The 13,666-nt window shown below is 45.7% G+C and overlaps 1 protein-coding gene and 1 long non-coding RNA gene across 3 annotated transcripts in view; one reads left to right on the forward strand and one right to left on the reverse strand.

Annotated features, from left to right (window-relative positions):
- Positions 1–13,666, forward strand: part of WDR89 (WD repeat domain 89) — a 14,060-nt gene continuing 394 nt past the window's right edge. Inside the window, exons 1-2 of one of the 2 annotated variants that reach the window (XM_021403402.1) lie at positions 1–66; positions 9,873–11,800. In XM_021403402.1, coding sequence (XP_021259077.1) covers positions 9,904–11,073 — 1,170 coding nt within the window. In that variant the 5' untranslated portion in view covers positions 1–66; positions 9,873–9,903 and the 3' untranslated portion in view covers positions 11,074–11,800. Of the gene's footprint in view, positions 67–125; positions 150–9,872; positions 11,801–13,666 lie in introns of those variants that run through there. The other variant, XM_021403403.1, reaches the window with a different exon arrangement.
- LOC110401875 overlaps positions 12,265–13,666 on the reverse strand; it is a 22,883-nt gene continuing 21,481 nt past the window's right edge. Inside the window, exon 5 of the long non-coding RNA XR_002440659.1 lies at positions 12,265–12,629. This is a non-coding gene — a long non-coding RNA (uncharacterized LOC110401875). The remainder of the gene's footprint in view (positions 12,630–13,666) is intronic.

Below are 13,666 nucleotides of genomic sequence, written 5' to 3' on the forward strand. Positions count from 1 at the left end.
GGCGGCCGGGGCGGGTTGTTGGGGCGGGGCTTGTAGCGGGCGGGGCGCACGAGGCGCCGGGCTGAGGTGAGCGGCGTGCGGCCTCGGGGCAGGGGATGCGTGAGGGGAAGTGCGGGGTTGTGTTAAGGATTGATATCGGTTATAAAGGGGTAATTCCAAGTTCGTTGTCCCCTAGAGATGTGTATTTGCAGGGCCCCGATGTCTGGTCGGTACCTGTGTGCTGTGCCGGGCCCTGCAGCCTTGGCACGTTTTTGTTGGAGCGTTACAAATAACGTAATTTCTGAGCTTTTCTGGAGGGAAAAAAAAAAAAAAAAAAAGCAAAACTGAAGGAAATCAGCGCCACCGAGCTGAGTGCCTGTGCTGCTGTGAAGTTCCAGTGCAGGCTTATAGGGGGTGGTTTTGACTGGTAGGTGAAAGCCATCTGTGATCCGCAGCTTCTGTGCGGTGGCAGCCCTGTCGCTCCTGCCGCTCACACTGCTGGGACACGCACGGGCGTGCCGTGTTTCGGACAGGGCTGCGTTTTGGGACGAGCAGGATGGACAATGGGAGGTGTAAGGCAGGCGGGCCGGAGCCCTCGGAGTCTGCACTGACAGCTTTACAGCAGCGTGGGTCTCCGCGTGGTAGTCTGACGTTGCCTAAGCCGGGTGAGGTTAGGGAGTTCAGTTCGAGCACGCCTTTGCTCTCTTTAAAGTTCACCCTGACACACCATCCACTTCTCCATTACCTCCTTCCCCTTCTCTTGTTGCTGTACTGTCTCTCGTCCTTTAATAGAAAGGTTACATAAATTCCTTCTGGTGCGTCCTCCTCACTTATGTCCTCCTGTCCCCTCCTTTTCCTTCCCTTTTCCTCCCCTCTGAGTTGTTGCCACCTTCCTGCTTGCTCGTGGCAGAAGCTGCAGGAGGGAGCAGCTCAGCCCAGGCTGATTGCTGCTGTGCTGACTCGTGGTGGTGCAGTCTGCATGCAGAGATGGGATGTATTCGGTGCCATCTGTAAAGAAGCTGAGAGCGTTTCTTGTAGGGTTGGTTAAATAGCTAAGGAAACAGACTGCATGAATGTGACCAACACAGAGCGTTGTTAGCTTGGAAACAAGTGGGAGGTGGGAGAATTATGAAATTGTGTATTTCAGGTTGTTGCTTTGGTACGTGAAGCTTTAGACTGGGAGTTAAAGATGTCTGTTGCTGAAATCTTACCTTCAGATTGCATTTCAGTGGTTGTGATGAAGTGTTTCTGTGAAGTATTTTTGACTTAGCTGATATTTTGGTGGGAGTTCTGATGAAAAATATCTCAGGACCAAACACATGATGGAGGCAGATAGCTCACCAGAAAAACAAAGCTAGTCAATCTATAGCACTAAAAAAAAAGGGCTCGAATTGCTGGACAAATACCGAGTTGTTTGCTTAAGCTGTTCTGAAGGTCCCAGCTGTAGAATGTATTTTCTGTCCTGTTTTTAGGGATATTCAAGCATTTTCAACAATCAGTATTTTATAAACGGTGGAAGAAAGCAAATACCAGCTACACAGCTGCCCATTTTAACAATTCTACGTTAATATCTCCTTTAAAAATCTACTAATCTGGAATGATTTCTTGTTCTTTCAGACTTCCCGTTGTGTGTCAGACCTCAGCTCTGTGCAGATTGATTCAGCTGTCTGACTGCTGGTCGTTAGTGACATCCAGTGGGCCGAGTGTGAAATGACACGTTCTGTCCTTGGCACGCTTGTGGCTTCAGCTCGCTGCGAGATTTCCTTAGTGTGTGTGATCCGAGCCGCACTGCTGTCTATTTGTGGTGCTGAGAGATGCAGTCATTGCAGGACGAGCCCACAGCTCTCCCTGGCAGTGGCTCTTAAACCTTCAGATACGAGAGGGAGACATCGTGTTTTTCACACAACAGCCTTTGTAAGAAGATGTGGCTATTTAGTAGGGACGCGCTCCACTTCTTAGATTTTTGTCCCCAGAAAGGGGAAGGGAAGCCATCGCAGGATGGAGGTGGGCTCAGTTCTGCTTCTGAAGTGTGCAGTGAGCAGCTGCTGTGTCTTGTTGCCGTCTGGCTGTCAGTTTGGTGCCTTCCAGACAGAAGTGATGAGCCCGCTTATCTCGCAGTTACTTGGTTTTCAGTCAGCTTTTCTGTGTGTTCTTGGATGTGCAGGGACAGTTGTGGGTGCCAGGTTGCAGAAGTAGATAAAGTCAATCAGAGTTTTTGCCCCTGCTGTTCCAATTGGAAACTATTTTGACAGTTAAGCTTGATTATAATTTCTACTCCAAATTTTTATTTATGGTCAGTTTATTGTCTTAAATCGTTGTGCCAGTATTGTTCTTGAGTAGCCCCCTCCTTCCCCCGCCTTTCTTCCTTTGATGTATTTGTAGATAGTAATCGTGTGCCCTCTCGGTCTCCGTCTTTGCCAAGCTATACAAGGCAAAGCATCCCAGCTACGTCTTGTAAAATAAACAGTCCGTTCCCTGGATCATCTAACCCGTCCTCTGGGCTAGATTACGGGTTAGTTATCAACAGATTGGCTCCAGCAATGAGTCCCCCTGGCAGCCTGCCGTGACCCTGCAAAATTTGGATTGACTAAAGCATTGAGAACAAATAGGGCTCGAGAGCAGGGTTATTAAAATGCATGAAACTTTTGCCTTACTTTTTATCCTTGTCTTGTTTTGGAGCAGATCTGTCTGCTGAAGATATTGGAAAGGTCTTTGTGGATCTCTGAAAAGTACATTTCCACTGCGGATCCTTGGGGTTTCGTGGATGCTAACAAAAGCACACAGCTTTGGTTAGGATTTGCCAGCAGGGATCAGCTGCGTTGCCACATACAATAGGTCTCGATCAGAAAGTGATAAGAGTATTAATGCTTAAACACTACTTTTGTCCTTCCCTTCCTTGATTCCGCTTCTTACAACTGAGTCCTGAATCTCTCTCATAGGGGTAGAGCAGTTGAATGTGAACTTTCAGTGCAGTATGGTGCAAAATCACCCTGTACTTGAGTGTCAAAAAATCATTTTTCCCTTTTTATACCTGTGTAGTGCATCAGTGATGCCAGTACAGCAGTGTTGTGTCTGGGTCTAATGGGAGCCCTGTTTAAAGGCTCTCGAAAACAAAGAGCTGAAGAGAGCGCCTTGCACGTATACAGTGCATGCAGACTTGATGCCTCAGTGTCTTTTATGGAAGCTGAAAGGTAAATTCTCTTCAACAGGATAGAGTCGACACAGCTCTAAAAACTTATTTCAGCCTCTTCGTCCTACTGCTGTCGCTTAGATGGCTTCTTTTTTCCTTTTGTCTGCTGTGAAGCATTGAAAAGCGAGCTTAGGGCATGGTAATGGTTCACCAGAGCCTGCCAGCTGTCGTGCACGGAGCGTGTTTTGGAAACTGATCGACTGTGAACTGTCACGGGCACGCAGGGATCTCCGGTTTCCACTGCTGCTTTGATACTGGAGAGGGTCTGACAAATTATCTGGATGTGGTGATGTTCTGGATTAGCTAAATATCAAACGTGGGTGTTGCAGGGTGTGATCGGCGGGTGTACCTTAGTAACTTGCACATTCCCGGGGAAGCAAATGAGGAGAAGACAGCAATGCCGTTTCCCCTGCTTGGGTGTTGCAGTTGTTCCGCTTGCACAACGCGTCTGGAGCTGGGGACGTTAGCGTAGTGTCAGAAATGGTCGGGTGCAGGAATGCTCCTTGGAAAATACTGCTGCCACGTCTGGGCATAACGGGGAACATGGTCTTATCAGCTCCCCAGCAGCATTCCTAGTGGAGATGTGAACCCGGTGTACTGGTTTAGGCTTGAATTTTTAAGGAAAGTGTCCTGAAAACATAATAGCCTTGCGTTTTGAAGAATGAGTGTGCTTAAGCTAAATTACTGTTGTGAAAGAACTCCTGAAATCTCCTGGTAAATAAAACATTTCATCTCATTATAGGTGTTTTGGCACCAGCGTGTGATGGCAGGAGCTATTTCTCCTGCTGTAGCTAAGTGTCTTTATATCCTTTTATTCTGATTGCTGCTAAATTTAGGCTGAAATTTCCCAGGCTTCCTCTGTGGTGTAGAAACGAATTCCTTGGAAGAATTTCAGCAAAATTTACTGATCTGTGGGAAGAATCTCCACGCTTCCATTTTTTTATGTGAGGATGTTGATACCGAGTAGCAGTGTGTAATTCAAAGGAAATAAATGGTCTTATTTCAGAGCCACTGAATTATTCATGTGGCTGCATAAGTAATATTTCCTCCTCTCCTTCCTCTGTTGGGTGCATTGTGGGGGTTGCCCGTTCGTGTGGTGCTTTCTTTCGATTTAAAATGGCACTGCAAGTCGTCACCGCTAGAGTCCTGCACTGTGATCCAGGCTTGAGAGGACATGGAAGCTCTTTCTGATCGTGGAGTGCAGCATTCCTGTGCCTTTTGCATTTGATCCAGTAGCACAGACATTCAGAGCGAGGTGTTTTCTTTAGGGAGCCTGTTGCTGACTGTACTTATTAATGCTTCTGTACATGAGTATGATGAAGTTGGCAAATCCTGCTGTTGTTTCACTGATTAAGAAACTAAAGTGAATGTTGCAGCTTGGTGGGAGCTTCTCCAGGGAGCTGCTCAGCCATCATCAGGGCTAGACAGTGTTTGTAGGCCAGCATCTGGTTCAAGTCCAGCCTCCCACTCTGGCAGATAGCTTCATTCCTGTCTTCCTTATCAGTGAGATGACATCTCGGTGCGTAGCCCTAGCGCCGAGCCAAACACCTTGCTGGTTCTTCTAACAAATGAACATGCTGTTAGGAGGCAGGTTCAGAGATCTTCAATGTCAGCTCGTAGCTTATAATAGCTGTATTGTGGAAGTGTGAATGGAGGCAAAGTTAATGCTGCACCCAGTAGTGTGTTGTACCCTACACATCTGATTTCCAGCAGCTGCTGGTCCTGTGTAATTGAGAGACTGATTCGTTCTTTCTTCCCTAGTCTACACTTGTGGCTACAAAAAGCGAGGTTGATGTGGTGTCTACAGTGGGCAGTGCTCATAGGAGAAAGGAAATGATTCTTCTGTGGTGTGAGATAAGCACAAATGCAGAAGGCTGAGAGTTAGATTCTCCTCATGGTTTGCTGCGGGCGGGCTGTGGTGGCAGTGCAGGCAGACTGCTGGAAGCAGAGGGCCTTGCTAGGACAAGTTTCCCAGCAGCTGCTCTGCAGTGTCTCTATTTGTAATGTAACTTTTCCTGTGTGATCTTTTGGGTCAGTCTTTTTGAGATAGGAATGCATCTGCTGTAGCTTCTTTCAGCTTCTTTTGGGAGTAGCCATGAAAGCAGAACAGAGTACCCCGTATCCTTGTATTACCGTGCGCTTTTATGCTGGACCACCTCAGCACGTCGGTGCAATTACAACGTCAACCTGGTGAGGTCAGTGCTAGGAAACCTCCTCCAGAAACCAGCACTCAGCTGCACCCAGTTTTCCTATCTGAGTTGGGTTGAAGTGGCAGAGGACTCACTCACGCGCTGCCCGTCAGTGTGTGGGTCTGTCACGAGCATGGGAGTGGATGAGCAGAGGTTAAAAACAAGCAAGCCCTCAACTCCATTTGAAAGAAGACTTGACACTTGTTCTGGAGAAGGAAGCTCAGCTTTCTGAGCATCGTATTTTAATAATTTTGATTGAGATCGGAAGCTAAAATTAATAATTTGAGCATTTTCACTGTTTTGTACGGTCCCCTGTGACCGTTTCCCTTTGTTCTCTCCTTGATTCCTACTTTTTCCTCTAATCAGTACTGCTAAGGCCATTTCCGTGCTGCTGGGTGGGTAGGATTAAATTCATTTAATGGCATGCAAAAAGTTCATTATCTCTGTTTGTTTGGTTTTGTTCTTTTCATAGACTTTGTTGTGGCAGTGCTGCTATCTTTTCTTCCTCCTGTCTGCTTTCTCAGTATATTTTTCTCTGTGCTACACATGCAGAATTGAGGAGTCGAGGGGCTTTTTTCTTGCAGTGCTTTGTTCGGAAACGAGACGTAGCGTTTTAAAAGGATGAAATAATTCTCTTGGCACTTTACATCTCATCTCTGCACTTTAGCTTAGCCTCTAGTGCACGGTATTCCCTTCCTGTGTGGTAGGCTGGATGCTGTCCTCTTTGCCCTAAAAATGGCTTTATGGGAATGCTGGAAAAACACCTTATCTTGCTGCTTCGGTACAATAACAAAACCAAGTACAGGAGTGTGTATCCTGTAGCAATTCTGCGTGCCTGATGGGACTGCTGTGCTTCCCCTCAGCTCTTAGATCATTTGGCCGATCCATCTTCTGCTGGGAAGTGGTGCCAATGAGGAGAGGTCTCCAAAGGCGTTTCGCATCAGTGAAGTGCAGCGCGCTGATGTGTTCTCCTCGACCAACACGGCGCTTTGTTTTTGCTTTAAAATGCCAAGCACATGTGATGTTGCATGCATGAATTGCTTTCTGCGGTCCAGAGCTTCAGGTTTATTCTTAATTTGTTCTTGAACTTTTGATAATCATGAAAATAAAGGGAGGGTCCGTTTGCATTGTTTATAGTAGGAAAGAACAGCGCAAGATTTCATCGAGTGCTGTTCAGATCCCTTGCTATTTTTGGTATTTGACCTCTGCAGAGAAGATTGCCAAATCTACAGGTCCTTTTCATTTTTATGATGCGTTTCTCCTCTCTTACAAGTTACTCTTATGCACTAAGTCTTTGAGGCAAAGATCCATTTCTCCCACATTTTCCATGGTATTTTGCAGACTTCATCTTGCTGTACATTGCAGGGCTAACGTTCCCTTTTGGAATTGAGACCTATGTGATTTGGCAAACGTGCACAACAAGAGGGAGCAGGAATAACTTAGGAATTGCTGGTTTATTTTTTGAAAAGCTTTCTGCAATCAAGAGGACTCACGAGCCTGCTGGCTTGAGTTTAGGTGGTGAGGTTTAGAGTAGGACGCAGTGAGCACAGCGGTATATGCTCAGGCAAAATGAAATGCTTAGTTTGTGCTGATAGGTTTTCATTCCTCTGTCATTGGAAGGCTGCTTTGGGCACCTCTGACTCTGCTCCTGGTCTTGCTGTATGTTTCTTTCCACGTGCCAGTAGAGAGAAATACATCAACACAGCATCTGCAGACCTCTTCCTCTTTGGCATTCCTGCCCCTTCGTGCCTTCTGTTCTAAAAGTGGCAGTCGCTGAGGATGAAAGCGACTAGCGTTAGCCAGACACTTGGGCCAGATACTCGTGTGCAATCCAGGCCCTGGTGTTTCCTATCACGCTAACATCACCTGGGTTTTGTCTGTGTTGAGACCGCATTCCGTAGATCCAGGCCTTGGGCTACTGTGAGCTGGAATAAAGGAAGAACCTGAGTTCTACTAATGACCTCGTACCCTAAAGAAAGGAGATAGCGAAGGCCAATCCCCCTTCTCTTCCCAAGGGATCTCTGCCACTTCTTCAGAGGCAGCTCCCCAGCAGGCTGCCTTCCTCCCGCAGAGCTGGTGTCAGGTTCCGTGGACAGGTTTCCCCAGTGATCACCGTGACTGGTTCCTGTGCCGCGTCCAAAACTTTGAAAGCTGCTGACTTGGCACAGGGGTTCTTGGTGACCGTAACAAACTGGATACCTGGGCTGTCAAAGTTAAGGAGTGCTGAACTAAAAGTGCTTCGCTTCTGCAGTGCCGAGCGGCATGTGCTCGCAGAGTGGCAGCGGTCCAACGCTTAGTGATCTCCTATTGTGTTTGGAAGACCATTGTTTCCTATTTGTCCCATAAATTTAACACAGATCCTATTCCTGCCATTTAAACTTTCCCATCAAAGTACAACAGTGACTTCCGCTCCTGAAAAGGAAGGGCTGGCAGCTACACCCTGATGCTCGAGCACGAATTGTTTATATAACCTTCAATCACAATTTCATAATAGCCTGAAGACCTTCTTGCTGGGCCAGACATTTTACTGAGTTTCTAGCAAAAACCCAGCCGCCATCGAATGCACTATTGCAGCCACGGGAATAGAACTGAAGGCTGTTCGCTCCGCCTTCCTGATGATGTGTGTTGCACATCTATCCAGAGAAGATGGAGAGTGTTTGCTGCTGCTGTAAAACAGCCCCACCTGTATCATTTGGGAGTAAAAGCTGAGGTGCTATCTTGGCTCGCTTTACTTCCCAGATAGTGTTATTAAATCGGAATGAAGCGTGTTTTTGCAGTCCCTGGCTTTTCACAGCTGGTGATTTTTCAGAAATAAAGTTCAGCAACCCGGCTGAAATTGGGCCTTAGCCCTGCGCGCAGCTGAGCAAGCAGCGTTCAAGAGCTGTCTGCTTTTATATAATGGTTCTGCTAAAGTCTTGTTCCACTGGTGTATATACCCGGAAAAGTACGTAAGAAGCGGGCTCTGCGGGTAGGGCTGTACGCAGGCTAGTGCCAGAAAACATGCTGAAATTCTTCTCTTCGGAGGGGAAAGGAGTTTCCACAGGATGTCTGCATTTTATGGCAAAAATTACTTGTAGATGTGTTCTGAAAGGTTGCTTTGATGTAGAAGATTAACCTGGGACCTCACTGTCAGGATATTACCAGGTCGAATAGCTTAGATTATTTGTGACTTGGGAATTAAGCTTTTATGAGTGTATCTACTTAAGCTGTTTTTAAGAATTTGCTCGTTTATCACATGGTGCGGTGTCCGTGCGTCCCAAACAGAGCAGGGAAGGCAAGGCCTTGAAACTACCAACAACACCATGGAAAAAAAAGCAGAATGCAGTTTTGTCATAGCAACTTTTCCTTTGTTGCTGGCCTCCTGTGGAACATTAAAATAATGAGCCAAAACCAACTAGTGCACGGCTCTTTGCTCAGTCCGTCTCCATCCCAAAATCCAGCCTGAAGAATTAGGAGAAAAAATGGATGGGACAGCTGGGAAAGCGTGACGGTATCTTCTTGCGTTCTGGGCCTGCCTGATTTTAATTTGGTTTCTATTTGGATATTTTCAGAAAGAATCTTTCCATGCACGTGATTACTGGATTGGGTGCTGGCCTGGTTCTAAAGGAAATAAGTTGATTTTGGAGTATTGCTTTGCCCTTTTCTTGCCTTAACTGAAACATCCATAAGAGTTTCCCCATGGAAACTGCCGTGATTCCCCCAAAGTTCATTTTGTAACAGAGAAGACTAATTGAGTCTGTAACTGGAACAGAAATTATCCATGCAGATTGTTATGATTACTTTCTGTATCCCAACTACATTCTATTTGTTGAAAGGTGATCCAAGTTAATGAACTGACTGAAACCACCTATTCATTTTGATGGTAAATATCTCCTTTAAATTTAAAATATCCACGTGTATCACTGAAATACTGTGAGTTTCTAGAATAATTCAATAATGCCAGTGAAAAATTGCCTCAGAATGAAAGGCTTTTTTTTTTCCAGTTGCCATAAGAGCCAGGGCTATGTATTTTTTAGGAGCCTCAGGAAAGGCTTTGGTTCTTAAGTTGGCCCAAGAAGTCTCCTGCAGCTGCACTGATGGAACTGTTAGAGGCTGTGCCTGCTAGCAGCCTCTTAGAGCAGAAGTTCCTCCTCAGGTAGTAACCACGTCTTCATTGGGCTTCCACTTGCAGAGAACATTGCTTTAATATTTACTTTAAAAAGAAACAAAACCAGCAACTCCAAAACAATAAAGCAAACGTAGCTACACGACTTTCACAGCGTTCCCAGACTATTTAATCCTCTGAGGGGATTATATGATGTGGTGCTTACAATCGGAGGAGATTGAACTCCATTGCTGGGGAAGCTCTGGACGGTTCTGTGTTTCTGTAAATAAAATGGCAGGCAGGACTTCAGGATGACTGACTGCTGATTTCATGCATAAGCTCTGTGCAGGAAGCCTTTTCATATCTGTATATTTAAAGCTCATGTTATTTCAGACTTTTACTACTAAAACTCGTATTTTACTTATTGCAGACTCCTGGCAACTTCGAGAACAGCGTTTGAGATGTCTGCAGTTGAGAAGATTGAGGAGCAGTTTGCCAGCCTGCGCATAGCAAAGCGTTCTGTGCTGAGTGAGGAACCCGCTTACCTGCTGGATGTAGATGTCTCTGGGGCTGCTCAATCTGAAAGCAGTCGCTTTGTGGCGGTTTCGTGTTCCAATAAGTCAGTTAGGGTCTATAACAGGGAAACACTGAGCTTCCTGCGGGAGTACAGTAGCTGTCCTGGGACACTTAATGGCGTCAGATTTGCACGTGCATGTGACAGCTTGGTGTTTTCTGCGTGCACTGATGGTACAGTAAAATGCTGGGATATTCGTTTAGCAACTCAGAAAGCTGCTCAGGTATTTAGCGGCTATCCTTCCAACGTGTTTATCAGTTTTGATATCAATTGCAGTGACCTCATAATTTGTGCTGGAACAGAAAAAGTAGAAGCGGATACATTCCTGGTGTTCTGGGATGCAAGAGGCAGCACAGACTGTGCCAGCACAGCTAGAGAACCGCTGGGAGTGTACTCTGAAAGTCACAATGATGATGTCACTAAAATTTGTTTTCATCCTGTCAAACCCAGTGTGGTCGTTTCTGGCTCGACGGATGGCTTGGTGAACGTGTTTGACATTAACAAGGACAACGAAGACGATGCTTTGATATCAACCTGTAATTCAGATTCCTCAGTAAGTTTTATTGGCTGGTCCGGGAAAGATTGTGAGCAGATCTACTGCACAACTCACGACGAGGGGTTTTGTTGGTGGGACCTTGCTCAGTTAGATACCGAAGAACCAATAATGCTATTGCGTGTTCTGGACGCCAGAGACGCAGTCTGCATTGAAAATGGCAGCTTAAATTACCTGGTAGGAGGCATGTACCACGAAAAGGCAGACAAACTCTTTCTGATTGGAGGGACGGCAACGGGAGACGTTCACCTGCTAAGCTGCAGCGCTGCTGGGCTGAGCCTGGTGGGTACCCTTCCTGGGGGACACTCTGCCACTGTTCGCTCTTTCTGCTGGGACCCGGCAGAGGAGTCGCTGCTGACGGGAGGAGAGGATGCCCAGCTGTTGCTGTGGAGGCCCGGAGCCGTGGAACGCTCCCTGGCAAAGAAGACGTCCATGAAGATTGCTTCTTCAGTGCAGAAGAGAGTGAGAGTTCACAACAGCTCCCTCAAAAGCAGGAAGAAGTAAAATTCTGGGAATGGGAGCCTGCTCCGTGGAGTTTTTCTGTTTGTTTTATTCTTCCAGGCAATGCTTGGCTGCTGCTTTATTTGGAGGTGTTGTGTGGAAAGAACTGCGATCCTTGAATTCTGTTTGGGAACGGACATCAGTCATCAGATGAGTGCCTTTTTTAAAAAAAAAAAAAGTTGCTAATATTAATCTGAAAAGAGTAAATGTTTGCTCACTGGTTCATGAAGAATCCATCTTCAATCATTTTTTATAAAAATACTTTTTATGGTTGTTTAATGTCTCAGCCAACATTTTAATGCATAATATAGGCCTGTGACTTGCATAATTTGTTACTTTCCCAGTGAATTTCCCTGGCATGTTTTAAAAGCTTTTGTACTTCAAGCTGTGTTTTTCTTTCTTTACAGGGAACTTAATGAAATTGCTCAATATATTAAAAGATTTTATGTCACTTCTTAATGCTTGAGGGAATTACTTCTTAATGAAACAGAAAAGAAGTACTCTTTTTGCATTGTCATGTTGCTGGTTTATCACAAGCTCGTAAAGCAGCACTTGATAGAGTCATATTTTTTTATAGTGAAGATATGAATGTATTCAACCAAACGGGAATGCGCTATTCCACACAGCTAATGTTGTAGCTGGATGAGAAGTGTTAAAACAGGCATTACTTAGGGCATGTTTGCTGCATGGGAACGCCCGGAGGATTCTCGGGCAGCTTCGTTCTTTGCTGGTAAGAGCATCTCAGGGGTGCACGTGGAAGATGGGAGATGGTCAGGGAGTGAGAGAAATGAATGGGCGTAATGACGCCAGTCGTGCTTGGAGTCCCTGGTTTTGTGTTTGAAATAAGCTGGTATCACACGCTCAGGGGGAATATTAAAAACCAAAAACAGCCTTGTGAGAACGGAATTACTGAGTAACAGGCCAGCGTGGGAAGGCTTTAAGAAAACCTTTTAGAAGTTAGCGCGCGTCTTTTAAGAAAGGGCTCTTAGCAGAGAAGCGCTTTTGTGTAGACATCTCTCTGACTGCTTTGTTTTAGTGTTCCATCAAACAACTACTAAGTGCTGCAGAAATCGCCCTGTTCTGAAACAGTGGAATTTTTATGCTTATTCTGCTCCGCTGGCAGGCTCCGATCTGCGCATCTGGCTCTGCGCGCACAATTACCTCCAGCCTTCTGAGTACCATTGCAGTCAAGTATCGGTTGGTAATTACACTGTATTTAACATATGTGAACTACAACTGGAAGCAGCAAAAGAGTATTTAAGGACTGTGGTGTTATAGAACAGCTGGCAAAAGATTTGAGAGGTTTTTTCATGTGAGCATGGATAGGTAATTCTTTCAAAACAAGTTAGGAGTGTCAGGTTTAGAGGATCAGCTTGGCATTTAAAAACGGTTTCTGAAATACAGAGGGTACCTCAAGTTGTGGTTATGGCTGTGCTGAAGATGCCTTCATCATCTCTGGCAGTGAATCCCATTCAAACAAGTACCAGGTTTCCTCAGGGTGTGTTTTACAAACTGATGTCTTTCGGCCACAGCTGTGTCCGCCGTTGTGTTGGGTCTGCCTGTCGATAATTAGCGTGTGATTCACTTGCTTCTGTTCCTGCTGGTTATTTAATGCTGCAGCTTCGATTTAAAAGTCACTTTAAACTTCTTTTAAAGTTTAAAGTGGGATGCACCTGCACCTCGTGCCCTCTCAGCTCCTTTCTCCTCCCAGATCACAAATCATCACCTGGGTCTGTGGAACTGCCAGTTCTGTGACTGGACCAAAAGGTTTAGAACCCTCTGGCCCAGTCAGGCCATTGGGGTGAGTTCACTTCACCCTTCTCCTCGTATCTCAGCACGCTCAGTGGAATAAGGTCATCGGGCCTGGCTAGCACTTAATTTCTTGACTAAATGGTGGATGTGCTTTATGGCAACGCACAGTGAGGGGGCTGTTGGTCATGTCTGCTTTCTTTAAAGTGTTTATTGAGACCTTATGTGTGTTTTGCCAACAGTCTCTGAACTAAAGCAGCAGAGATGGGAGTTACGGTAACAGTGTTTGAAGTACGCAGGCTGTATCTGTTGTTTCTGTATTAGACTGCTGCATAACAAATTGCCACCCATCCCAGCTCCAGCCATGCCTTCCCCCAGCTTGGTTTCTACACACGTGACTTGTCCATTTTCCCAGTCCCACTGCTGTTTGCATTTATCTCAGCTGTCAGGAGACTCAGGCTTGTGTAGCCCCTGCAAATGCTGGATGCTTTTTAGTTTCGTGGTGACTTAATTTCAGGTTAATATCCATCAAATAAACATGGCTGAAAACCACATGTTAACAACTAATTAATGCTGTGTGCTTTTGTAAACCGAAATTTTCATAGATCACAGAGAACAGACATAATATGGAACCAAAGAAATAACAGACCTGAAGTGAGGCAGGTTGACTTGTCTGACTGTACTCCATCTGTTGGGTTAGTTTGGAAGTCTCTAAGTTGCCCTCAGTGTTGTTGAGAGACATATTTGACCTGTATGGCACTTATATAATTGCAATTGCAAGAAATCTTCACTGTGTTAATTGCTCAACCCCAGGGGAAGCTCTAATTCCGGAAGCAGTATCAGATTT

The sequence above is a fragment of the Numida meleagris genome, chromosome 6 (genome assembly GCF_002078875.1).
Source record: "Numida meleagris isolate 19003 breed g44 Domestic line chromosome 6, NumMel1.0, whole genome shotgun sequence".
Lineage (NCBI taxonomy): Eukaryota > Metazoa > Chordata > Aves > Galliformes > Numididae > Numida > Numida meleagris.